At 38.2% G+C, this 27,247-nt stretch overlaps 1 protein-coding gene across 3 annotated transcripts in view; it reads right to left on the bottom strand.

Moving 5' to 3' along the window:
- The window catches only part of fbxw7 (F-box and WD repeat domain containing 7), a 98,138-nt gene that overhangs the window by 31,116 nt on the left and 39,775 nt on the right, over positions 1 to 27,247 (bottom strand). The window contains exon 1 of one of the 3 annotated variants that reach the window (XM_079264825.1): positions 24,496 to 24,896. The exons of 1 other annotated variant lie outside the window; for it this stretch is intronic. In XM_079264825.1, the coding sequence (XP_079120951.1) occupies positions 24,496 to 24,723 (228 nt within the window). In that variant the 5' untranslated portion in view covers positions 24,724 to 24,896. Of the gene's footprint in view, positions 1 to 5,699; positions 5,754 to 24,495; positions 24,897 to 27,247 lie in introns of those variants that run through there. One more of the 3 variants, XM_079264827.1, reaches the window with a different exon arrangement.

Here is a 27,247-nt window from a genome sequence, read left to right as displayed (position 1 = left end):
TCATCTTAAGTGTTTCAATAGGTTTTGGGAAAGGTAGGAGCATTGTGACAGTTGTTTGGTTGCTTGTCTCAATACAAAACTTGCTTTTAACCTTTCCTTAGGTATTTTTCCATCCTGATACTGATCTAATCTGGAACATAATCTTCATGTTATGCTCTATCTCTTCAACAAAGGAGTCATTTGCATGTTTACTGGTCTGAATAAAGAGTTTCAAAGGGCAATATTCATGAGCAACTTCTGAACTGAGACACTGACCTTTATCTGAGTGGCTCAAAGATCAGAGCAAGCATTTAACAGTGTGGTGTAAGAAAAATACCGACGTATTCATCATTTGGCAATTTGCACATTCTTATTAAGCTAAACTACATAAGCAAAACGGTTTAGTAATATATATATATGTGTATGTATATATAAATAAAGATTACACGTATCCAGTAAAATTCAGTCACTTCCAAAAAGGTCAGATGGGAATTGTTGGTTCTTGTCAACCATAGTTTCAGGTGTCGGGCTGTAGGGTGACCACATGCTGCTCGATTATGGTAAAAATAATAATCACGATTATTTTGATTGAAATTGAGATCTCAATTTTTTAACACAATTGTTCCTTATCTTTAACAACATGAATTTATTTAACAATTAACAGTTGCTTTTAAACAATGTCTTTAGGATTTCACAAATATTAGAAAACAACATGAAGCTTTGTCTTAAAGGGCAAATACTGATGTAAACTGAACAAATAAATATAAACTCATTTGTAGTGAACTTCCACAACCTCGCAAAACTATTCTACATTGCACCTGCAGCCGGCGTCAACTGTGAACTGCTCGTTTGTGACGGTAACTGCAGAACAATATGTGCCTTCAAGTCATTCGCCAAACCAGAAAAGTCTCTAATAACTCCAGCAAAAGTCGCTAGATTTGTTGCTTGTCGCTTTTAACACAAAAATTTGCTAAGGGCGTTTGGAAAGTTGCCAGATTTAGCAAGAAAGTTGCTAAGTTGGCAACAGTGGCTGAATAAAACCAAAGCAGCTGTGGGAGGAGTTTACAACATAGCGCTAAATGCCACCGACGCTCAATTGGCAGCTGAAGACAGCACAACTTCAAAGAGAAAACAAAAAATAAATCACACCCTTTTATTTTTATGATTGTTGAAAACCCAGATCGTAATTGAGATTAAAATCCGATTAATCGCCCAGCCCAAACTACAAACACTGAATGTACTTTGAGTCAAGAAACATACAAACAGCAGATCATAAATAATGAGATACTGCATCAGGAGAACTGCAAATATGTTTAGTATTTAAGAAAAGCGTGGTCCTACGAGCCCATACATATTTTCCTTTTTGACTTTACCAAATGCTCTGCGCTGGACTGGTGACCTGTCCAGGGTGACCAGTCTCTTGCCTGCTGATTGCTTGGACATGCTCTAACTTATCCAATTTAGCTGAAAGGGATGTTACATAATGGAAGGTGATTTGATACCAATAAATGATGTGTTTTCAAAGGAGTCACAAAAAATCTGAGCAAAATAAATTAGTCATATTTACTAACCACCTGATCAGACACAAATAGTTCTTTTTGTTTTACTCTACCAGGAGGTAAAATACTCTCTCTATCGAGGAGCAACCAGGGTATTTAGTTTCCTGCGGTGTTACTTTGAGAACGCTGTGCACATCACTGAAACATGCACAGATGAACAAACTGAATCTGTTGTTATTGTATTAATTTCTTAGTCATATTACGGCTTAAAATGGACTTAGTGTTCCTTTTATGTTTTGTTAACATCAACTCGTTTTGAGAATACATTTAGCATCTGAATAAAACTGGTTTATCAGGCCACTTTCTTTTTTTTTCCAGTTATTTATGGAAATTAGTCAGTGATGAATATTGGAAGCTGATTTATTACCATGTGTCATATTGACACTGTAATGCTGTTGGTTACCTGTTTCAGAGTCCACAAATGAATAAAAAAATATAAAGTCAAAATATTAGTCACATATTGATTATTAGGTGAGAAGCTATAATCAGCCCACTGATGCATTGGTTGGGCTCTAGTTTAAACAGAAGGTGCGTTCTGCAAAAAATGAAAACCTTTTAAAGATGTGAAGCTGAGACACTGCAAACAACTTTTTTTTTTTCCTTTTTTTATTAAAGCCTCTGGAAAAGACTGAGGAGTCAGAGGAGGAAGAATTCTGAGAGATAAAGGTGTCATTGTACTGCTAATCTTCCTGGAGGTTGCCATAAAAAGTCAGCTGGAACAACCGTTAAGACGAGACGGAAAAAGGTCATTACGGTACAAACTGTATTATCTCAGACACTGTAACAAACAGGATAAGCAAGAAGAAAACAAGACAAAGGTTATGGAAATGAAAAGAATATTTAAGGTCTGTTATTGTAGCTTCTCTCTGATAAAACTGGCAGGTGGAAAGAATGCCAGTGCAACATCATGTTGTCCCATTGAGCAAAATGTTGAATACTTACTTAGTCAATCCTATTTCATTTGCCCAAGTTAGCAAGCTACCAAAAAGGGGGGTGATGGGAGTAAAATACGTGATTCCCATGATAACTCTCAAAACAATTTCCTGATAGTGAAGAGCACATTCAATCTTGTTTAGATCTGTCCATCAGCCATGCTGTGAAAGCCAAAGCTCTTGTCTCAAGTGTCTGTTTGGGATTATTGTTATCTCTGATGGACCAACAGGAGAGGCAGTGATAGTGACCTTTTTAGTAGCTGCCATGACTGGTATCAACTGCTATGTCTCATGGCACAAAGAGTGTGAAATAATGGCTATATTTTGAAATCGACACCACAAAGGCAGCAGATGAAAGTTGATACTTTTTCACATTTGGACGTTTGTTGTTTGGGAAGACTGATGCAACGTGAGAGCAATGCAACCTGCAAGAAGACTGAAGAGGACCAGACCAGATTTGACTTCTTATAAGCTCTAAATCCCAACTTTAGCCTCTTAACTCAGTTTTTTTTTTCTTTCTTTTTTTTCAAATAAATACTTACAGATAGTGTATAGCACATAGTCTAAATTATTGTGCGTGGCTGAATGTACTGTTTATAGATGACAGAATCAACATAAGTCTGTCCTGCTGCAAAAACAATTACATTGTGTAATAATGTTTTAAAAAAAGAAAAAAAAAAGCATGCATGCTTACACATCACAATATTGATCATGTTCAAGTAATAAGCTTGATTGTTTTTTCAAGTATCTCACTAATAAATTTCCATGCAACTTCAATAAATACATAATTAATTCAAACTTAATTGAATATAACCTTTATCATTTTAACTAAGGCAAATATCACAGTAAAAGAAAGATTTCTCTTTCCTACTGCAGAAGGCTACAAAATGTAAGCCGTCACACAGAGACAGCAGATTTATCTTTCCTTTAACTCTAAGATATCTATATTCCTTGGTATTATTTTACTATTGTTTCAATCAAATTCTACAAAAATTGTACTGCAACTAAGAAAATATAGCGCGAAAGACGACCATGCAATTCAGACCCACTCATACAAACAAATGCAGTTGCTCAAGAAGCAGCTTGCACTGAACACAAAGGATGAAGGGCTGTTACTTAACAAAACAGCCTGAGGCAAACTAAATCCTTGTAGTTAAAGAATGCATGAGAAGAGGATCATCAAATAATGCAGCGGTTCACTGAGTGAGGTGGAAAAAACAAATGGGATCATTTTCATATTTGTTGGGCAGCCAACTGATGGCACCCTTCATCAAGCAAGTCCTCCTATTTTGGCTGGGTTGATGTAGTATTTTTATTTATCATCAAGAGAAACAATAAATCTGCTCTTATGATGAAGACATGACACCAAACAACAAATGCAAAAGGTTGACGTATTGAAGGAAGTGGGATGGATTTTTAGAACACTGCTGAACTGACAGATCAGAGTAATGATAATAAAAAAGATGTGACTCCAAAGATTAAAAAGGCTTTATGGAATGACTGGGGTCAGGGGTCATAAATGTTTAATTTCAGGGAGGGCAAAGAAGCATTGACCCAAAGATGGCCTGAAAGCATGTTTGCTCCCCCCTTCACACCCTCTCTTACACACACAGATAATTTATTCTACTGCAGCACTTTGAGGTAAAGGATAGTATTTATTTACAGAGATGTGGGAAGAGCATGCATGATGCTGTAACTTTAAACAGTTTTTTTTTCCTTCAAATGAGAAGTATTTCAGTCACCTTAAAGACACACTACAGAACTTAATGCTGGGCAGACACTGTGCGATTTCGAGGGGATTTCACCACAATTTTGCTGCGCAGACCACGCTGCGTCATCGTGGAAACATCGTAGCGTCGGGATGTCCGGTCGGGAGGTCGTGAGGCGTACAGTGTGAGAACACTCACGAGGAAGGATTAATTGCTGCTACGTTCTAACGACAATGCTGCGACCTACCGATCAAACTTCTGGCATGTCAGAAATTTTCGCCGTCGCTCGTACAGTGTGAATGGTGTTTCGTCACGATTCTACGTTCGCACCTGCGCAGAAGACACCGGTGGCGCTTTAAACAATGACTGGCAACCCCAACTTCAGACGTGTGCGGTGGACACAGCTGCTAGAAGAGAGATTAGTAGAGCTATGGAGAGAACACGAGGTTTTGGGGTTTTTTGTTTTTTTTTCGTTTCAGCGCACAAGACACACAACTGCAACAACTTGCTGCCTGCTCGCCATCTTGTTGTCAGGCACGCTGTGGTTGTCATAGGAACTAGGAACATTTGTTTTTCGTTGTTCACACTCGAGCACGTCGTGCCGTCACACGCCGACTGACGCCGACAACTAGTCGTGGTTGTCAATAATCGTGGCTGACAGCAGTCGTACAGTATGAGTACACATGTCGTAGGGTCAAATAGAGTACGAGGGACAAACCCGGTCGTGCAGTGGGAGCATTTCCCCGACAGTCAGATTTCTAAAATCGCACAGTGTCCGCCTGGCAATAGCCATTTTCCCAGTCACGCGCCCCCTATCGACGGCTAATTTGGCATCCATCTTGCATCCTACCTGACCTGTTAGCTCTCTCCAGCCAACAAAAAACAATCTTATGATGACTCCCATTTTGTCCCTTTCTCTCTTTTAATTTTCTTGCGTTTCTTTTCTGAATCAGCGACATTGCATGTTTAAAACGGTGCAGCGAAACTCTGCTGCAATGTCATGTCACATGTCACGGATGTAAAAGTTGTATAGGGCGGGTTCTCAGCCTCAAGACGCTGCTGGTTAGCAACGGCTCAAGGAATACACATGGTAGTCATCAAACAAGTCCGGGACGCAAAGTTTTACAGTCAGAAAGTTCTTTAAAATGAAGATGAAATCTTAGCACAGAGTATGACAACAGAACCTTCTGAACCGAAACATGCATACTAACAAGAGTTAGAAGTTTATAACAAAAGCCTTGACTGTGGTGTTTATAGAATAAATTGAGGATCAGCTAAGGTTAAAACATATAGTAACTACATCCACTAATGATTAGTAAGGTTGTGCTAAATGTCAGGATTTGCAGAATGGAATCCAGCAGACACATCATTTACAAACCAACATGGAAAACATTATAAGTGCAGGAAATGCAGGGACATGCATTTAATGTTAAAAAAAAAAAAAAAAAAGACTTGTTTATCAGAACTTAAAAGGCTAATAAAAGGTGCATTGGTTATGCATCTGGATTGTCTTTACTTACAGTTCCTCCTCACTGCCTCCAACTCATCCAGCTTCTGACACATACTCTAAGAGGCCTCCTACGCACCTACACATACACCACCTCTCTCCAGCTTCCTGTTTAGCAGGGAATGGATCAGATTGAGCACAGAACATCAAATCATCTGGAAAAGCCCATTTACAGCCTGTAATATGTTTGACTTCATTTTTTTTTTATTTTGGAGTTAAAACATGACTACATCATGTATTTCCCAAGAGCTCAATAACAAGTTAAATGTAGTCTCGTCGTGCACTCACATACTGGGAACTGAATTTCTAGTCTGAGCAGTGGGTTGATCCATACAACAAAAAGTGGCTGAACAACTGAAAATTGAAGCGTGTTTATCCATCCATCCATCCAACATGAAGGGGTGAATAAGGATGTGTGGAATTGTTACACTTTGGTTTTAATACCTTCACAGTGCAAACAATTTGAAAATCATCTCTGTTCCTGCTCTGAGAATGGCACACCAACTGTGAAACCCACTTTCCAATGACAAATCAATTCAAATACAGCAAATGAAAAAGCAACAAGCTTTTGAGTAGTTTCAGCTTAAACTGAAGGGTGTTGAATTAACCTGAAAATATTACAGTTTAATGCAAAGGCTGAGCTATAAAATGCTTTAACATGCTAATTTTAACCTTGTGACAGGAAGTGTTTTGTTGGTTTAATCAGTTAATTGCACCCCTGCATTATCAAAACATCTAGCCTGGGGGTGAGCTAATAGATATCTGTGGATCCACTGCAGAAAGCACAGCAGCAGATGGCATGAAAAATGTACACATGCATTCCTATTTTAATTGTACACATACTCCTGAAGCCAACTAGTTGCACAAAACTTCACTTAATGGTCTCAAAGCTTGATGCATCAGACGGATCCGAGTAACACTACAAAAGTTGACATTATTACTTGAATTATGTTTCAGTGATATTTTATGGCTTTCAGACCCTTAGAGAGAATGAACTCTGCAAATCTTTAAGGTGCTTTGTGTCGTCCTTATGTTGCATGGATAGTTGCTTATTGTTTTGAAAGACGCAGCCACTTGACATGTCATTCTGTCTGTTACTGAGCGCCCACCAAAAATAAGAAGAGTCGACAGCCAACTGGCCAGTCAATGGAAACTAGTGCAAGAGTGAAAAGAGGAAGTGAGGATGGAACAAACTCCCAAATTTAGGCTTTGCTCCACACACAGTCATACTCCTATGCAACAAATCATACTGGTTGCTATGATGGTTTCTGCTTAGAAACCACACTGTCTTTTAGAGTGGATGACAGCGTGCATTTCTAAAATAGTGGCACACAGCTTGGAGGTAAACACAGAGGGAAAAAAGCAGAATAAACCGAACCAGTGCATCTACCTTGAGCCGCTTATCCCAACCTCTGCAGCTGCACATTGCTACAACTCTGCGTAGTAGCAGACACTTGAGTGAGTGTTGCCCAAAGTGATTTAATTTTTCATCATGACTGAAATGTATATTTGATGGAATTTTAAAGCGATAAGGTACAGTATTTTCTGACTGCTCATAAACTCAGCTTAACTCAGCAGAGGATGTTGAAGTCAAAAGGCAACCTTCCTCTCAGTCACTTTCTTTTTTCCTCTTCTGCGTTTCTGACCTTTAAGTAAAACTCGACCTGACATTTAAATGTCAGGCAAGTTGGGAACACATTTAAAACTACATGCCAAAAGATTCTTCTATTTTCTTTAACTCTGTATGTCTTTGATAGTGTTTGTAGTAATCTACATAGCTGATGTATTTGTTTTTAAGTCAACAGGTTTGCTCTAATATATCTACTCAGCAAATTACAGCTACAGGTGTTGGATAAAGCTGTTTTTAGGGCACATTTTATTACTTAAAACAGTATCCTGCGGTTGGCTTTTTCTTTAATGCAAACAAAATTATTCAAAGTCTTTTTTTTTGGTCCAATTTTGAAGAATTCCAGTGACATCAGGCTCTTAAGTGCAATGTGAAAGTGTTGAATGAGGGTTCAGTCCTGCATCGAATGACTCCAGAGTATATGCAGGCTTTAGCTTGATTTGGCATCAATAGGGAACATAATATCTGAGTGCACAGGCTGAATTTTAAGAAAGATTACATCACTGAATATTCCTGACACATAAAAAAAAAAAAAAAAAAAAGATATCATTAGCAAAGCCTTTTTACCCGCAGAGTTCATGGATGGGAGAAAGTGCTCACCATACCAATTCAGCCTTGACCCTACAGATGACCTTTGAATTTCACAATGAGCAGCGCACAATAGCTGCCATGTGCCTGGTGGTTTAATCTCCACAGCCCATCTGCTGCGACTGCTGCCTATGAGTTGAATCTGGGAGAGGAGAGGGAGTACCCAGCTTCTCTCTCAAGCTCCTGGGTGCCTGTGTCACTACATCCTGTGGGACAGCTGTATGTTAATGTGCACAAGAGGCTGGGGATAGCAGTAGTCACTGCCAGGCAGACACAGAACAAGGAACCCCTTCTCAGTGGGTAGCCAAAGGCATGAACTTGGCAGATTAGATATTCAGGAAACAAATAAGGCTCCGTTACAGACAGGCCCCTCAAATCAACAACAACAACCAAACACACAAAGTGTAGAAAATACTCAGAATAAAAATGAATTGAAATGGGAGAAAAATAAATAAATCAAACATATTTAGAAATGTGACTGAGATAAAGACTGACAATTTCTACATGCAGCCTTGTGGTTTTCTCTCTTATGGACATAAGTAGTTCTGGTAGACAACATCAGCTAATCTAAATATAAACTCTACGCAGAAGCAATTTTACATACTTCCAAAACTGATGCTTTGGAAAAATCATAAAATTAATTCAAGGCCAGGCGAGCTACAGACATAATCTTGACGTGACAATGACGAAGGGTAGGCAGGGCTGTGGGCAGCTTTGAAGGACCCCACAACTAGCCTGTCTGTAAACTGTTGCCAGGCAACAGGCTTTGCTCTCGCTGGCCTCCAGCCTGCAGTGTGCTGCCTCTGGCCTTGTCTAGAGATAGCTCGTAGAACCCACATACTCCCTTTCTAAGGAGTGTGACAACAATCACAACTAGGGGCTTGTATATAGCAGCAATTTCTTGTCATTAGAATGGTGACAACTTGTTGCTGACTTCATGCAGCAATGAACATCAGTTCTTGTGCATTAAAAAGTGCCAAGAGTCATCTTTACAAAGAGAGGAGCTCAACCTGTGGGGGTTCATTTTACTTTCTTTACTGTTTTTCCATATGTTCCAGTCAGTGATGACGTATAATTGTTATGCAGGGGTGACGCACTTACAGCGTAGGGATTGTTACCAAGCATTCAGCCAGTCCGTCAAATAGCCAAAATCATCCATGTTTTCTGGCACATGCTTACAAGTGGCACATCATGATGAGAGTTGGGCTGGGCGATATGACCAAAATCTCATATCCCGATATAGCTCATTTTATATCCCCATAACGATATACTTAACGATATAAAATGTTTGTGTAATTTTGTGTCAGTCATCAGTTATTTTTCAGATGTGCATCGGCAGCAGTGATCTCCTTCCATGTGCGGGAACTATGGACGTATGGCGTTTCACGGGTAAATGCCTAGTGCAGCGTTTGCATCTCGAGTTTATTATGAGAGCTTTCGCCACCACTTGATGCTGCTTTTGCTTGTTGATTCTGTTTTTTATTCTGTATTCTTTATCCTGATTCCTGAAAAAAGTGCTAAAATGGGTTCATTGTGCAGGAGTCTGTTGCCGGGATTGTGAGCTAGTCTGTTGTCGGTTCCACGTCAGTCTTTTATATATCCAAACCGACAGAAATTTCCCCTCTTTTTAAACAAACTCATCAGCTTTGGTTGGCTGGTCATATTTTAGTGAATTACCCTGCTCTGAAACGCGTCTGCTTCAGTCTTTCTTCATGTTTGTTCATATACTGCAGTGTGCATGCCGTAAAGCGTCATCTTGATGTAAATAAAGCAGTAAAGCACCTTATCATGACAAACTATAGAGGCTCATATGAAAGACGTTTTCTATCATCCAAACAATACATATTGTCATGTCGCCCAGACCTAAATGACAGAATGAATTTCCAAATAGTGTATTAAAAAAAAAAAAAAAAGTGTTCAGAGGTTAATTGAACCCCCTTTTTTTTAAGAGAGAGGTAAATGTGCACCAGAAAAGACTGTATTTTTATTGGTAATGAAAGAGGAAGCTGTGCTTTGAGTTTATAATTTACACAAGACTCAAGACCCCAAGTCTGTGTATTCACACGTATATCTTACTCAGACTGCTTAACATCTAACTACTTCTCTACAGTTCAGTCGAGAGTGAACAAGCTCTTTGCCAAGAAACAGGTTACCAGAACACCAGCAGCTCAATTGAAACAAATTACAGTGAATTTTCACCTCAAGCAAGTAATTCTGAACTAAGACTTCAGATACTGCTTCAGCTTCTATTTGGTTAGATACATAATATTAAGGTTTAGGTGGGGCAAAGCAACCCAGGTGTTTATGTATCAAGTTAGTGCATTTTGATTCTTTGACAAGGATCTGCCTGTGGATCAGGCTCAAATCACTCCGATTCATGGCTGTGTGGATTGCAAACTTTGCTCTTTCTCCAGCTAACCACTGTGAAATCAAAGGACTATCAAGCCATGCTCAACTAATTCTATTGATTATTGAGATTGTGCTCGCTTTTTTGCCTTTTAAACAAGGTTTCTTTAAAGATTTTAAAGGTTATCAAATTCAACCTACAGCTTAACTGCACCTATAAATAAGGATATTGTGGAATATATTTTCCTGTTTAAGAAATAACGGCATCTTACGGTTCAACAAAGATCTATTTATTGTAAATATAGATTAGCTGATATAGAGCCACTTATGTGAACCAGTTTTACATTAAAGCATAATTTCAAGTGTCCAAGAAAAAAGTAATATTTTTAAATCTTTCCATGGACACAAAAAGGTGAATTCTAAGCTTGCAAATTCTGCTGTTTATAGTGGAAGTGAGTGCAAGAAAATGAACTTTGTTGCTGATGCTGACTTGGCAGGTGCATCTGCAGCTGGCTAGGGGAATGGAGCAGCAGTACAACCTGGCCATGAGGCTCTCTGGCAGCCCCGTGGGGGTCCCACTCTCCCACGCTCATCACAAATTAAAGAGGCCAGTCATACCAAATCAGCACATTCTCCTATCCACTGTAGCATGCTGATGTTGGGAGGTGGTGTAAGAGAAGCCCTGAGAAGATCAGAGGGAGATGAAGCTTGAAGTACACATGTGGGTACTGTGGGCCTTAAGCAACTCCATTATATCCAACTCCATCTCCACTAACTTGAGTAAATCTGAAGTGAATGAAAACATCATGGCTTTCAGAGTGTGTATTTTGCAGATGAAGAATCTAAACAGGAAAGTGCTGGAAATGGATTCATTTCTTGGAATAAATGTATTTGTGTAAACAACTTTATGAAGGTCATTACATAAAATCAGCATTTAAAAAAGACCCAAGATTTCAAAAGAACCAGTAAAGAATTAAAAGTGTTTTGTTTTTGTTTTTTTTGTAAATCATTTTGGCACAGGTGGCAAGATGATCAATGGCAGATGCTATGGGAGACCAACGTTGTTGACTGGTCGGGTCTAAATATTTAATCAGCAAAAATGCCCAGATGGGAGAGAAAATATTAAGCAACAAAGGGACAGATTTTCCATATTATTTCACAGGATTGGCCTTTCAATTTACATTTTCACGAGTTAACATGAGAGGTTTGCTCTGACCGATCACCTACAAATCTACCAATAAAAGAACCAGGAACAATGAGGGAACAACTATTAGTATAATTTCTTTTTTAAAAAAACAAAAAAAAACTTTTAGACTCATTTAAGGTGAAGGACATAAACATGTTGTGTTTGATAATCCAAAAGCTATCTTTTAATCTTTACCAATTCTTGTTGGAAGCGCAGGGTGGGGGCAGGGGACGACAAATGGCTCATGTGGCTATTTTGAATATATTACATATCTGTTTGAAGGACAGGCTTAGGATGTTGCTCAGTGAGAAGTCATAGCTGGAAAATCTCATGTAGCCATGGTATCTCCTGTGTTCTTATCCATCACAGTAATAAAACAGAATACAAGCACAGACAACATCCAGCTGGTGTGTGTTTTTACATGCAAGTATGTGTGTGTCCATTTATGTCGGAAGCATTTAACTGATTTTCCATTTTATATAAACAAATTAATACTTACAACATGCCCCCCCTCAGTCTCCACAGCGGAGAGGATATTGATTCTTTTGTTATACCGCCTTAAGGAGGCCATGAATGAATTGCTAATCAAAATCCACATTCAGCGGGGAACTCCATCAGGGTAAATATTCAATTGCTGGGTGGCAAAACAAAAAGGGCTGAAGTGCTGAGGACTCCACAGGAAACACAGCAAAGTCACAAGTTATGACCTCACAAAACTGGTTTTTACCATTTTGTAGGCAGAGAATGAGATGGTGGATTTTTACAGATTCAAGGGGGATAAAAATAAATAAAACACAAAACTGAATATCATTAAAACATTAAAAATATTCACAAGCTGAAATGCTTACAATTGACATCTTTTTTTATAACCCAAAACTAACCCAATTTACAAGCTCAGAAGCCTTTTAAATTTAAGATTTACAAAGGAATTTAAGTGGAAATGGCTTAAATCCTGACCTGAATCTGAGCACCAGTCTTTGAAAAGAAAATTTTTAAAACACTAATATAAAATAGACAGTCTTAACAACACATGGAGAAAAGCTGTATGTGCTTTCATCAACTGTCCAATAAGCCGTCACGTTATTTTTAATCATCCCTCCGAGTCATAATGTTCTGACATTTATAGAAAAAAGATCATTCAGTTCCTTTTTCAATTACATGAGAATGAAAATTATGAATCAACAGGTGATCTCAATTTGAGCATTGAAAAGATCCAGTCCTCCTTAAATGAAATGTCTTTGTGTTTTATAAAAATAAATGATAAGCAAAGAAACCATTTCTTGTAGACCAGCTCCGTATTCTTCAGAAAACTAGTCGGCCATCTTGACCAAAAGCTTTGAACAAAACAAACTGGTCCTGATGGGACTCCGACACATCTGTCGGAAGCATTTTAAAGTCAAGAATCAACCATGGATCTATGGATGCCCAAGTCTTGTCCTTGAGGGCCGCTTTCCTGCAGGTAGTTGATGCTTCTCTGCTCCAACAAACATGACTCAAATTAAACTAATCTCTTCAAACAACTTTTGCTAAGTTCTGTAAAGTGTTTTAATAATTTGAGGCAAGTGTAATGAAAGGAAAACATTTCAAACCTGCAGGATGGTGGCCCCCGAGGAACAAAACTAAACAGCGCACTAAAGGAAGCACTGACGATTCAGTAATTCTTGAGAAAGTTAAATTTAAGCATTTAAAGACAGCTAATGTTCAGCATAGTGGAAGTCACTCTGATGTCAACCACATGACTGACATGCACTTTTAATTCAACACATTAGGAATTATTTCATCTTTATGTAATCACTAAAGTCTGCTGATATACTGAAGTGTTTTTTCCCCCAAAGAAATTGATTAAAATGAACAAATTAATCTATATTATCTCTTGCATTCAAAACTAAGAAAATGAAAACTGAATGATTTGTCCTCATAAAGCATTTCTACACTCTGCATCAACTTTTCTTTTAAAGTTAGTATGCTGCCAAAGGAGCCACAAGTTGAAAAATATAAACTGGGGCCATTAAATATTTATTCAGGAGATTATGTATGCAATACTGGAGGTTTTTCATGGCTTAGAAACAAATGTACTTGGCAAACATCGTTAGGCACAGTACATAGAGTGGAAAAAATGCTATTTCCACTTTGTAAATGTGACTAGCCATTGAACTCGGTATGAACATTCAATGACAGATTATATAAACTAAACATTGACATTGTAGAGAACTGGCTATAATGTCAGCCTTCTGTAACATGTGATGGTGATGACCCTTAAGAGAACACTGGAGAGTTTCGAGTACTGCTTTAACACTCTTCTCTTTCAAAACTATACTCTAATGTTGTCATATCCTTCAGCTAAAACATAGTTTCCTCTGAGGTTGAGATCGAGTGTACTTGACACAGACAAATGCAGTCAGGCAGATGGAAGAATCTAAGAATTTGTGTAAAAAGATTAAGTTGAGTAATTTTCTAGACAGATAATGTTTGTAGTTTATGTAAGGTCGCAGCTGTCATGAGCGTCAAGAATATGCATGGAGATAAATACTGTCAAAGGAATTTGATTTTCTTCTAATGGAAACTCGTAGACAAAAGAAGATGAACAAGAACATTTCCGCTTGCTTATACTTCATGTGACATCAACATGAATGCAAATGAGCTGCCTGGTGCCATGTTCATATTGTCTGCAGATTGCAATGGAAAATGACAACAATTTCAGTACAAAAGTAACTGGTTGGTGGTCTTGTTATCTGTAGGATGCTGCATGTGGCATATTGCAGGTTTTTCTAAAGAGGCTCAAGGCAAAGTTTCGGGATGCACACAAAAAACAATGAGGTTGGTAACTGCTGATAACAGCAATGCAAAACTTTAAAGTAGAATCGCACAATCTCTTTTTCTTGCACACAAACAGCTAATTTACTAGTGAATATAATTTCTTTTTAAGCACAAATATTACATCTGATTTCAAACTGATGTTGAAAGTTTTGATTTTTTCCCGCAGCCAAATTATGATGCAATTTTAATCTACTCATGAAACAAATGAAAGCACTGGTTAAACACTTAAACATGCCAACAATGTGCAAAAGAAGACCCGTGGCAATTCTAAAACCTGAACAAGTCTTCAGTGAGTCAGTGCTTAAGTGTATCTGTAGAGTACACTGCTGCTGCATCACGTCCGCAGCTGTCTGTGCTGCTTCATGTCGTAGCCAGTTGCAGCACCGACAACTATTAAGCATTGCACACATCTCACTACACAACATGACATCCAAGTTGATATGAGAAATGTTTGTCTTATAGCTCCCAGCCAAAGTCAGAAATATGGAATTATTTTAACAGAATTATTTGCTTCTGTAAGAAAACCTGCAAATAGCTAATCATTAATAACACAACTAAGTAGTCAAGCAAGCTTGTGCATTGATTAAATGACCAATCAGCACTTAAAACTTCTCTAAAATAACTGTACTCGTGAAAAATGCAATCTCTACTTTTCACTCAGAAGTATTCTATCAGACAACTTTGCTTTCAAGAGTTCCCATGTCATTCATTTTTCATTTATATTTCTGACGCCATTTTTTCACCACTTTGGTGACATATTGAGTTGTTATTTCAACCGCAACTTAAAAGCTATTACTTTTAGTACAAACCTCGGTAGGAAATATTGTCCAAGGACATTTTGCAAAACTAAAGCTGCATTAATTATGCAGAGATGTGCAACGCTTTAAGAGCTTCTTCAGACTCTTAATGAAGTTTAGAGTGCTCAAATCATAGTCCTGACAACCTGAACATCTATTGAACTCTCAGCCAAAACTGACTGGAAGAAGAAAAGGTGTGAGCATTGAAGAGCTTGAAAGATAGCAGGTGTGTGTGTGTAGGATGCACAAGAACTGGTTTTGCATTTTAATGACTAATAGAGTCTGAGAACAAAACCAATCACTAAAGAGGTGACATGTATGTGCAGGTGATTTCCCAACTCAGGCAAGTCTGCACAAGTCACAAGATGATTGCTAAAACATAACCAACTTTAGCAGTTAGACAGATTAAAGCATACCCAAGCAAGACAAATCATTTGTGATGCACATAAAGATGCAGCTGTAATGCATAAACCTTTGAGATAAGACACAAGAGAGGTTGGGGGTGGCAAAACTTCCAACCTTTAGTACATGCTGCCCCCTAGTGGTGACAGCTGAATTGTGAAGCGTTGCAGGACCATGGATGAGGCTCCAGTAAAAACATAATGTATTGTGTTAAGTTTTCTAATGTTTACAATGAAAACAATAGATTGATAGTGACATTTGAAATAAACTTAAAGTTTTTCTTACCTGTGAAGTAACAGCAAGCCATGACGGGGACAGGCAGGAAAGAAAAAGAAAAAAAAAAAAAACAGTTAGTGAAAGATTAATTAATTAACAGCTAAACAGCAAAAGTATGTAAATGACTCCGAAGGTAAAAGGCCTGTAGACGTATTACATGTAAACTCCCTGTTGGCAAATTTGTGATTTGGGCTTTTTGTAAAAAAAAATGTTACTGCACAAAAAATAAAAATGACAAATAACAACACTGTTGTGCGCGCGCGCGCGCGTGTGTGTGTGTGTGTGTGTGTGTGTGTGTGTGTGTGTGTGTGTGTGTGTGTGTATGTGTGTGTGTGTGTGTGTCACGGGTCAGAAAACAGTTAATGTAGTATGAAAGCAAATCTTAAAAACTACAACTCCCACAGAGAACTCAGAGGTGCACAAGAAGAGAGGAGCCATGCGTCACAGAACTGAAAGTGCAGTTTTTTTATCATCCCTCCACCCACTTTCCCATATTCCTTGCCTTTTGCTTTTATTTTTTACTAATACATTTAAAAGTTCACACACTATGCCTTGAAAGCACACATCCAACTGCACTGTAAATGGACAAGGAATATTTAAACAGCAACACGGACTTATCGGACATGTCTGAAAAAGCAAATGAAATAAACCCATGAGGCTGGCCAGAAATAAGATGAAGAAGGAAAACAGCGTGGATCTTCTCTAACACCAACAGAATGTCAACAATCAAAAATACAGAGACAAATGGTTTGGTGCAGACTTTGCAAGAAAAACAGGCAGCATACCAATAATTGCGATTGCCAAATTCTATAGTTTATTATAAATGCAGACGTAATTCAACATCTCGGAGTAATGCCAAGTCTCAGCTGTGACCAAACCTAAAATGGATCCATGACATTTTCTTAATCAAATCCTACAATGTTTGTTGGCAAAATGCTCCGTTATGAGGTCTCATCCGCGCTGAGAATGAATAGCTTAAATTATCTGGGGCCAAAGGTTCTCATTAAATCTCTGAACAGAGTGTTGGTTGGGCTCTCAGAGGTAAAACCAGGAAATCACTTTTCCTGACGTAAGGAAAATATTTAATTGAATGAATGGATGGTTGGGAGGGAGGAAAGACTACATCATGAAAATAAGGGAATTGATAGAAGATGCTGGCAGACCAATAACTAATATTTAGTAAAGAATGACTCGATGCTCTGCCAGGCAGACAGACCATCCTCCTCATGTTCTATGCCCGCAGCGTGGTAAACAGAAAGGCTGCTGTAATGTCCACTTTGCTGTGCCGTTAACTGCTGAGTGCAGTGTCCTTTACGGAACACACTTTTTCACACACCAATTTTACTTTATTTTAATCTGATAAAAGATTGCCATTTTTAAGTGGTAGTGTGTGGGGCTACATAAAAACAGATAATAGCAAAGTAGAAACAATATATAGTGGAAATAAATGCAACCTTCACATCTGTTACAAGTCCTCTGCTAACAGGGGTATGGTGCTCTTTCCATAACAGATGGGTGCATATTTCCTGTTGGATTACTTTGTAATGTGAGTGTTAATGCTATTGTTTAGCTAAGGAACCCTGTGACCCACGATCAAATGATTGCCGCCATCAAAACACCAGGTTGAAGAACCGTTCCTCCACAGGCGCGTTTTGGGACGTGATAAGCCATCAAAGGAACTAAACCCCTTAGATCATATTACGGTACATCACTGGTACCTGTAGCGACGTGGCCCCTTTGGGTTTTTTAACAGATTGCTATTTTTGGTCTGAACACAGCCCTTCTCATCAGACCTGGAGGTACAATACACCACCGCAAAGGTCATTTATCGTATGAACGAATTATAAACATGATTTCAGGCCCTAAAATTGGCAGCCACCCCATCATCTCTGTAGCTTTACATACTGCTAATCAATGTCAGATGATGAATTAAGTCACATGAAACAAATCTGGTTTATTTTACACCAACAGCTGCAAAAAAAAGGAGCTACTGCTTATCTGTTAACCGTTTACTTTCTAGCTCTTCTCCTGCTAGAATCAGATGACTTGTGCACATCCTCCTACATTCTTTCAAGTTCCGTTTTCAACTTGTATCCGTGGTCGTTTCCTTTAGAAGAAGCTGGCTGTTCATCTGACTCTTAAAGAGGCCTTGAATTCTTCACAAGGTATAATCCTCTCGATGAACAAGTATTCAAATTTCTTCTCAGCCTGCGTGCAACATACCTGAGGCAGCTGCTTTAGTTTGCACATGCACGCAGTCACTGACCAAACCTTGCAGATTTTTTTGGGGTGTAGAACTAATAAAGAGGTACTTTAAGCTGCAACTACTGCAGCACATCAGAAGTGCACATTAGGAAGGGAGGACTCAGACTCGGATTGCAGCCTTCATGCACAAATTGAACAAACTACGTAGACGAATGCATCAGTTACAGCCAGACCAGTATCCACTCACGTGCAACCTGCACTGATGGCCAGATTATAGCAAGCAGGGCATGGCGAAGGGCAAAGTTCTGGCATATGGAACGTCTCCAATAAAATAAGCCATTACTCATATCAGAAAAAGCAAAGGGAAACTTAGATTTCTAGAGGCAATATCACAACTGACTCTAGAGTAGGAGCCTTTTATATAGTCAGTTAAAAGAGACTAAAGCCAAAACAAATACAGCTAACATGGCTTTTCCCATCAACTCAAAGCCTGACAGTGTTTATCCAGACTGTTTGTCTTCTCCCATTACCAGATAAATGTAAAGACACCATGCTGGTGTTAAGATGTGACATCTCAATGGCATATCTGTGCACATCAGTGAATGCAATAAATAACTTAAAAGAACCTGCCAGATCTTAGTGTGCTTTTTCTCTCTGCTTCAGTGAGCATGCAGTAATCTGAGCAGACATCTGTAATGTGTTTAACTCTAAATAAATGCTACAAAACAAGATCAGCAGACAGTGTAAGTTGTATATTCCATTAATTGCCCCATGGGGAGTAATAAAGTTGTTTGAAATTAACTGCATTGTATAAGGCAGGATTCTACAATCTTTTGGCTGCAAGTGGATCTTTGGACCTTCAACATTGTCTATTAGTAACATTGCCTAAAAATGATAAGAACCAACTAAAGTTTTTAAATACAGATATGATAACAAATTCCAGCTTTAGCAGTTATGCAGTATTTTTTTCATAGAATAATTGCATTAGATTGCAACAACATCATGACAATAAAACGCTAGGTATAGCTATTTTGTTTGTTTTAAACACTATAGGCGTTTGTTTTTACATAATTTTTCATAAATATCTGCATGCTGGTTTAGAGAAAGTCACTGGTTCTTCGGCTCAACAACAGGCTTAAATGGGAAAAAAGACCCAACAGATAACAGTGTGAGATCACTTTGCAGCTTAGACAAAAGAAAATATATTTAAAATATCTCAGCATAACTTAAAGTTTGCACAATGTTAAAAAGACAAAAGCTTTTACAAGAAACACCTCCGACCTCCTGCACAAGAGAAAAACCAAAACTTTAATTCTGACAGTGAACGCGATGATACTTTGAAATACAAAAAGATTTGATCCTTTTTTTTTTCTTTTTTTTTTTAAATTTTCCTGAGTCTTTTCTGACACGGTGGGAACTCTAAACGCCTCCAGACAACCCTGTGGCAGGTGGGAGAACATTGCCCTCAAGTATGTGCTGTATATAAAGCACCACAACACTATTACCCTGTGTGTGCACCACCAGCTTGAACTCATGCGGTATTTAGATCAGGCTTAAGTTCACTGATCAAGTGTCTGCTCCATCACTACTGACAATTAAACTTTCGCGATTACTGACAACAGAAAGAAAATCTGCATGAGAGCACATGATGTGTAATATAAAGACATGCAGATGGTTATTGTGACAATCATTGTGGTTTTTTGTTTTTTTTGTTTGTTTGTTTTTTAAACCCCTTTTCCACAAAACATTGGCTACAGTAGATGTGGTCTAAACATCTGAGCATCTCTCCCATGGAAACTACAGATTGCTGATCTGTGGTATTTGTGTGTCCATGGTTAAATTGGAGGTAAATAGGAGTGTTTGGCTGATCTGGGTGCTGGGTATCTGACTGACTGGATCTGTATGCTCCCTGGAATGGGACTGCTTCTCAGAATAGCCAATGGCAGATGCCTTCCCTGTGTTATTTGCAGCCCAAGGGCAATGGAATCCACTCTACTGCAGTGAACCGTGGTGTGGTCCTTACTTCTTGACAAACTGGTTTAAGTCGAGAGAATAAAAATTTGCCCAAATTCAGAAACAAACTAGTCTGAAGAGGCAGTTACATGAGGGGATCAGATAGATCAAAGTAGAGTAAAACAAAGAAAAAGTATTTTCTAGCTTAAAAATATTGACAGACGGCAGGATGTTTACTGAAGATTTGCTGCATGACAACTTATATTGAGCTTCTATTATAATTTCATGAGAAATCTTTTTTCTTTTTCACACATTTTCCCAAAAACCAATTATTCAAAATAGTTCCAAAGACCACTTCAAATGTGTGTTTCTATATCACAAGAAAGTGCTGACCAGCCTGAAGTTGGTTTACATTTTATAATGAATCAACAAGGCGGCCTATTCAACTAAACCAACTATACAACTACATTAAAAAAAATAAATAAAAAGATTATAAATAAAATAAAAAAAAAGAAGCCTAAAGTCCAGTTTCTATTCTTCCTCAGGTACAACGAGATGCTAATGAAAAAGGAGAATTCCTCACAAAGCACACCAGTGGAACTCTGTGCCTGCTTATATCCAGTACTTCAACAGCGACACAGCAGTCTCACTCTGGTGCGTTTCAATGCATTGCATCAGTGATTGAGGAGGGAAGAAGAACTTTGAAAGATTAATTAGAAAAAGAAAGAAAAAAATGTGTGCATCTGTCAACATAGAAAACAACAGAATAGTCAACGTGGATGCATTTCAGGGGCTGCATGATGCCAACATGGACGGTTTTGTTTCTTTACAACATTTATCTATAGAGATATATAGAGGCCGACAATAGCGACAGCAGCTGCTCCTCCGCGGCAGCCAGCTCATCCAGCAGAACGATGAAAAGCTCCGAAACAAATCCGACGTTGCAGTTAAAAATAAACTAAATGGAAATGAGCAGAAATACATAAAGAAATTAAAAATTAGAACATGAAACTCTGCACTGATGGCAGTATTGACAGAAGGGCTTTACTGACAAGGAGGGTTTCAGTATTTGTGCGTTATTGCTGTGCCCTCCTTTCCTGCTTTTTTTTTTTTTTATTTAAACCAAAGAGAATCTGTTTGCAGCATTTATATAATCTTGTAAACTGTTTTGTTTATTGTGAAACTGTTTCTACAGCTTTTTAAAACCCAGTTTGCTGATTAAATTATGTCCTGCTATTTTTAACATTTTATTTCACAACCGGCTAAATTATTTTGTCACAGACACTGTCATTTAAATACAGGTAAAAAATCCCTATAAATATTAAAAAAAAGAAAGATAAAAATAAACCAAAGCAGCCGAAAGACGTGGTGAGTAATGCTGAGAAAAACTTAAGGCTCAGTGCAACAAACTCAGCAGAGATGCAATCAAGGTTTCAGTAGCAGTAAATTTGTTTTTTTGTTCTTTTTTTTTTTTTTTTTTTTAAATATAAAAAAGTAATGATGAATAACTCAATCGGATCACCTGACTTCCAAGGTGTGGGATCCGGTGTAGTGTTAATGTCATTGTACTACTCACGCACCACTTAGAAACACACTGTTGGATGTGAAGGAAAGTCTCCCTCTCATTATGCTCTAAAAAATAAGCATCATGAAAATATTTAAAAAAAAAGAATACAATTTTCAGTGTAATGTGAGTGTTAAACATTTTGTAATTTTGTTGTATTTTTGTATAACACACAGCTGATTTTTTGAAGATTTCTTTATCTGGATGTGTCATCATGAAAACAAAATTCAAAAGTCAAAGGGAAATATGAACTAGATGGAATCAAACTCAACTTTAAGATGCTTTATGTTTCTCTCTGCTTTACTGCTCTTCTCTGTAATCTCCGGGAGACTAAAGCAGATATTCTGTGTGTGAAAACAGAAAAGAACAGCTAACAGAAATATTACACTTTAGACTTAAACTAGGAAATTAAAAATATTAAACAGTGCAAAAACAAACTAAAGAGTAATTGCATGCCTTTGATAAATGTGTTTGCTGACAGCAAAAAGGAAACTCGAAAGCTGCAGGGAAGTTACTAAAGAAAGTTGCAGCACACCCACAGCACCTGCTCAAACAGCAAATGCATCTTGCTGATAGCTGTTGATGCGGACATAGCTACGAAGGGCAAGTCCAGATTGACTTACTCTACGGACCGGCAGTGCAGGGTGTGGTGGGTGAGAAAGTGGGAGCGCAGCTAAAATGTCCTGCTGTTAATGTTCTGTATCTTGACTGCAATCTCCGACAGCAGCTGGACACTCATTCTGGCTACCGGAAACACAGTATGGACTTATCAGTCACCTTTTAAAAGGGAAATTCATCCTAGGACTATTTTAAATCACAACTCAATGACAGGTTTTGGAGTAAAAGTTGTTCCCTCTAAATTTGGAAAAAAAAAAAAAACAAAAGATAACATATTTAGAAAAAAAATTCAATGACCGTTTAATAGGAAACGGATTATTTATAAATGAAAGAAAAAAAGAAAAAAAGTCCAATGAAGTGCATCATAAATCACAATTCTGTGTCAAACAGTAGGGTTGTTCAGCATCTAGGCAGATTGAAGAAACATATTTTTTGTTTAATTAGTTTTTTTTATATGTTCAGAATAAATTGTTTCTCACAACCACGATGCTGAAAAAAAACTCCAGCTATGCCATTCAGTTCCAGCTGCCACATGAGCCCAAGACACTTCAGCTTTGTGTGGATCAACCAGGGTAAGAACTCCACGACCTGGCCTTGTAGGACCCTGCTGCTTACTTCACTCAGAAACGCAAATCTTTTAAAAGCTTGAGAAAAGGGAGCTCTAAATATGTCCAACATTTCATTAAAATCACAAAAAATTAAAAAAGAAAGACATCTTTTAAAAAAAGATTATTATCCTAATACTGAAATAAATGTAGAGGTTTTGAGTGGAGCAATAATTCAGCATCCAGGCAGAAAATAATCTTTAGATGAATGCTGATAGCATACACGTGTAACTTGCCCCTGGTAAATGGGTTAGAAAGAAAACTTTTCACTTTTTGCTGTAACTCAAGGCTGCGCTGATAAGAAAGGTGATCAACAAATGCTTGATATTTTAACATTGCTGGGTAAGAAAAAAGAAGCTTCTTGCTGCAGCCTATCTGTTAATCAACAAACTGTCTGACTGTTACATGAACTGATTATCCCTCATCTTCTACACAACACAGTGCACAAACAACAGAGTGTGTTCAGTGTGAGTCCTGTCCAGTATAAGACTGAAAGGTACCAGAGCCCATTTCTCCCAGCAGCCAACACCCTCTGGAACACGGAAATATCATTGTTTTCTCATTAATAATGATTGGTTTTTAATTAGAAAATGAAATATATAAAAAAAAAAGGTTACTACAAAATTAATTTCCTTTTGGGATCAATAAAAATATTTTTCATTTTCAGTTTATCAAAAACAGCGAAAAGAAGAAAGAAACTTCTTTGAAAGAAAGCCAAGAACTGCAACGGCAAGCCGACACTCACCAGTGGTTGTCATTCTAATTCAGTCTTTATCATTACACATGCACAACCTGTTGGTTCATTATACTCTTTGGGATGTTTTTGTGACAGATTGGAGAATTTGCATCCCTTATTCCTATGTTGTAAATTTAAATTAATTTCTCTGACTTTAAACGCGTTTTATAAATTTTGCGGAGTCGGATGCTTTGGTGATAACAAGCACACATTCTTTGCTGAATCTGTGGGAGACTCAAAGAATGCATGCAGGAAAAATATCAAGATAGAAAGACTGAACACATGCTCTAACACTGAGTAAACAAATTGGGATCTTAAAATGGAAACAGCAAGCCAGGTGTAATGTTGCTTCTCTTAGAGTCTGGAGAGTTGTCCAGGAGTGAAGACTTTTAAGTCTCAGATATGCATTTTAATGTTAAATGGGAAAGGAAAAAAAACGCAAAGCTGCCAATACTGCCAAAGCTGGAAGAGCAACAAGTACATTTAACACAAAGTTTTATTTTATTCCTTATCCCAAAAGGACAATCAACAACCACAAATTACCCTAAAAATAGGTTCATTGCTTATAACCTTGTTAAGGTTATATCTTGGTGTCTGTCATCTGTCATGGGCGGAGCCGTGGAATGTGAGGCTTGCGTTTCTAAGCGAATAGCGATGCCCAACTAAAGGATAAATCTACAGTCTTCCAAACACCGTATTTTATCCTCCTCTTGTCACTTCACTCAACAATTAACAAAAACTTTAAACATTTATTGTTATTTTAATATTCCTAAAATGCTCTTTGGGGAAATTAATTACTACTTACAGACTTGTGTGGGGTTCTTACTAATTTAAAGGAACATTAAATTCATCATAAAAATGATTTTAACTCGACATGAAAAAGGTGTTAAGCGTGGTAAATAAATAAAAATGGACTAAACTAAGCAACCATCTTTGACTTTTTTCCTAAGTTCACTGTTTTTAGAAAACAGTTTTATCCAAAGCAATGTACTCCGCAGTGCATGAGGTTAAACGTGTACGATGACTTTTGACATTTTGGGACCAGCGGTTAAACTGAAACCAAACAGGCTGACGACGGGCAATACTCACCCGTCTGCGACAGAAGGGTAAACCTTGAGCGATGATGTTGATGCTAAATATCTTCAGCACTTTATGTGGGGGTAAAGATTGGGCGGTGATGTCCTTAGGGTCTGCCAGGTTAAGCGCCTGGCTCTCCATCGGGACATGCGAGGCCTTCTCTTTCCCGCAGGTAGCATTTGGCATCTTTCTCTGGGCAGTTGACGACGAGAAGCGGGGAATAGGGCAATGCCGCAGCATTGCGAGACAAGCTGTCTAATGGATCATGTCTCAAAGGGACTTCTGAAAGCTGACCAACTAAACTTGCAAGTAGAAAACTTTTTCTTAAATTACTACAGAACCTTCCCTGGACCTCCAAACCATGGTGCAGAAGTATTAAACCTAAACTGAACTCCTACTTTCTCACAGCTCATCCCCCCACTGACTGGCCCCGTTTAAATGATCTCTCGGCTGTGAGGTCACTGTTGCACTGAAGCCAGGCAGAGCAGCTGATGTCAGGGCTTGGAAAAGAGGATGGACAAGCTCAGTCTCTCCCCCTCAGACAGGCACTGTGGAATCTGCTCTAATGACCCCTCCGTGGTGGAATGAGCACCAGGACTCATCCAGCACAGCACATGTGCGCAGGGGGCTTCCTCACTGCGGTCCTTCTGTGACCCCACAACTTGGTGACATGCATCACTGAGTGCAGTTAAGTTTAACCTATGAAAACTGACATTCAACAAAACAACATTACAACCTCATCTGAATGCTGCTGGTCAGCTGAAATGTTGAAGCACGGATTTTCAATATTCCAACTTTCTCTGACTCTTCAATGAATCAGGGTGTTAAGGACTGTTTGTGTCAGCAAAGAGGCCGTGGATATTTCAGGAGAAGACCACAGATGTCCAAGGTTAGTATGTGTGACACGTATACCAAAATGAGGATTCGCTTGACAAGAGTCAAGAGGGATGGGCTTTAATTCTACTCAAGTGTTTCACATTAAGCTACATAGACAATAAAAGCAGCAGGATGTATTTCCTGTTGGATTAAATCTTGCTCCGTTATTGGCAGAAATGTAAATATATGAAGGTGTTTAGGGGCAACAAGTCATAGTAAAGCAGGAATTAATAGTTATGCCATTTAGTCACTCATAACCACCCAAAAAAGGGAAGGGTATTTATGAACCTGCAGCCTTATTAAGAGGAAAAAAACAGCTTTCCGTGTGCACGTTTAACTATCAAAACAAACACCACAAAGGAGTCCATGTCTATTCTATTCTTAAAGTCAACATTGTTTGACAATTACGGCACACGAACATCAGGGAACACTGCAGCACCAACCCACCAGTCCAGCCAGTCAGCTGTTAAACGCCACCGAGTGTCGGACCAACACCCAGTACGCTGATCACTCCGAGAGGAAGTTAGCATGTTATCAACAGCTGTTCAGTCAAATGAACATGGTGAACGGAAAGCAGAGGCAGAGTGAGAGAAAAGGCTGTCTTATCAAATATTTTTCAAAGTAAAACTGGGATTTTTTTTTTTTTCTCATTTAGGGAAGTTTTTAGCCTAATTTAGGTTTTTTTGGATTTCTCAAGCAAAATATAATCATTAAAAAATAGACGTTACTTTTGCCAACAATGGCAAAATTTTACTTTTTGAAAAGCTGTGCAGTGCCTGAGTGCTGCTTTAAATCTGTACATTTCCTTTCTGAATGGCAGAATATGCCAAATTTATCCTGATGAAAATAAACCACAATTCAGTGAAAGAGCCCATGAGGCAGCACAGAGCTCCTGCTTGTTTCAGACACGTTCCAGACCTGTAGAGGTTATTTGAGCTTTCAGACTAATCTTAGGCCATCAAGCCATGTGAAAGACACACTATTCCAGTCTGCTACAGCATGATCGCCTCAGTGTACCTTGTTAAATCTAAATCAATTCAAGTGTTTGCCACGTTCTGCAATGCCAATCTTCCATCCTCAATATTTCATTTTCTTTTAAATTTATGATATTTTCTATCAAGTAAGACATTCAAATGCTTTTTTTTCCCCTCCATCATTTGTTTGGTTTTCCCATGTCCAAGACGTTAAAACCAAACCCAGAATCCTCTGACGACCGATGGGAAAGTTTTGGAGTTCCCACAGTGTTTCTAACTTTATGTCCCAGAGAGAAAAAAAGGATTGTGTCCTTTCGTGACAGAGCAAAATTTAAACCATACAACCCTGTATAGCTTCACGAAAATAAAAATTATTTTAAGATGGAGGAGAACCTACAGGATTTATCACTGACAAACCATCTATGATTCAGCACAAAATGTTTCCGCTGTTCAAGTTACCAAAGCACACAATAACCAATGAAATACAACCTGACTGCATTTAAATTCTATTCATCGAAAGTCCGTTATTTCTCTGATTTAACACTCACTACTTGATATTATTATTACCGCTTGCTCAGTCACTTTGCCACAACACATAAATCATGTCATTTGTCCTGGCGTCAAGACGGGAAGATTGCTTGGCTTTCAGTCAGACTTTACACTGTCCAATCACTCCCTGGTCTGGTATAAAGGGTATAAATTCAGATACAGGTTCTGCAGAAGGAAGAAACTGGATCATCTTGCACGTTTCATGATGTATATAGTTCCAATATTCACCTAGAATGTTTTCATAATTTCATAAATATCAAATGTGATCATTTTCCCCCATGACAGCTCGAAAGAACATGAACAAAGATATTAACTTTCATTAAATTGAGTGGGGTTTTTTTTTATAGTTATTAAGCTAAAATACT

Source organism: Telmatherina bonti (assembly GCF_933228915.1).
Source record: "Telmatherina bonti genome assembly, chromosome: 3".
In the NCBI taxonomy this organism is placed as follows: Eukaryota; Metazoa; Chordata; class Actinopteri; order Atheriniformes; family Telmatherinidae; genus Telmatherina; species Telmatherina bonti.
The sequence above is the reverse complement of the archived record's forward strand: the minus strand, read 5'-3'. Positions and strand labels throughout refer to the sequence as shown.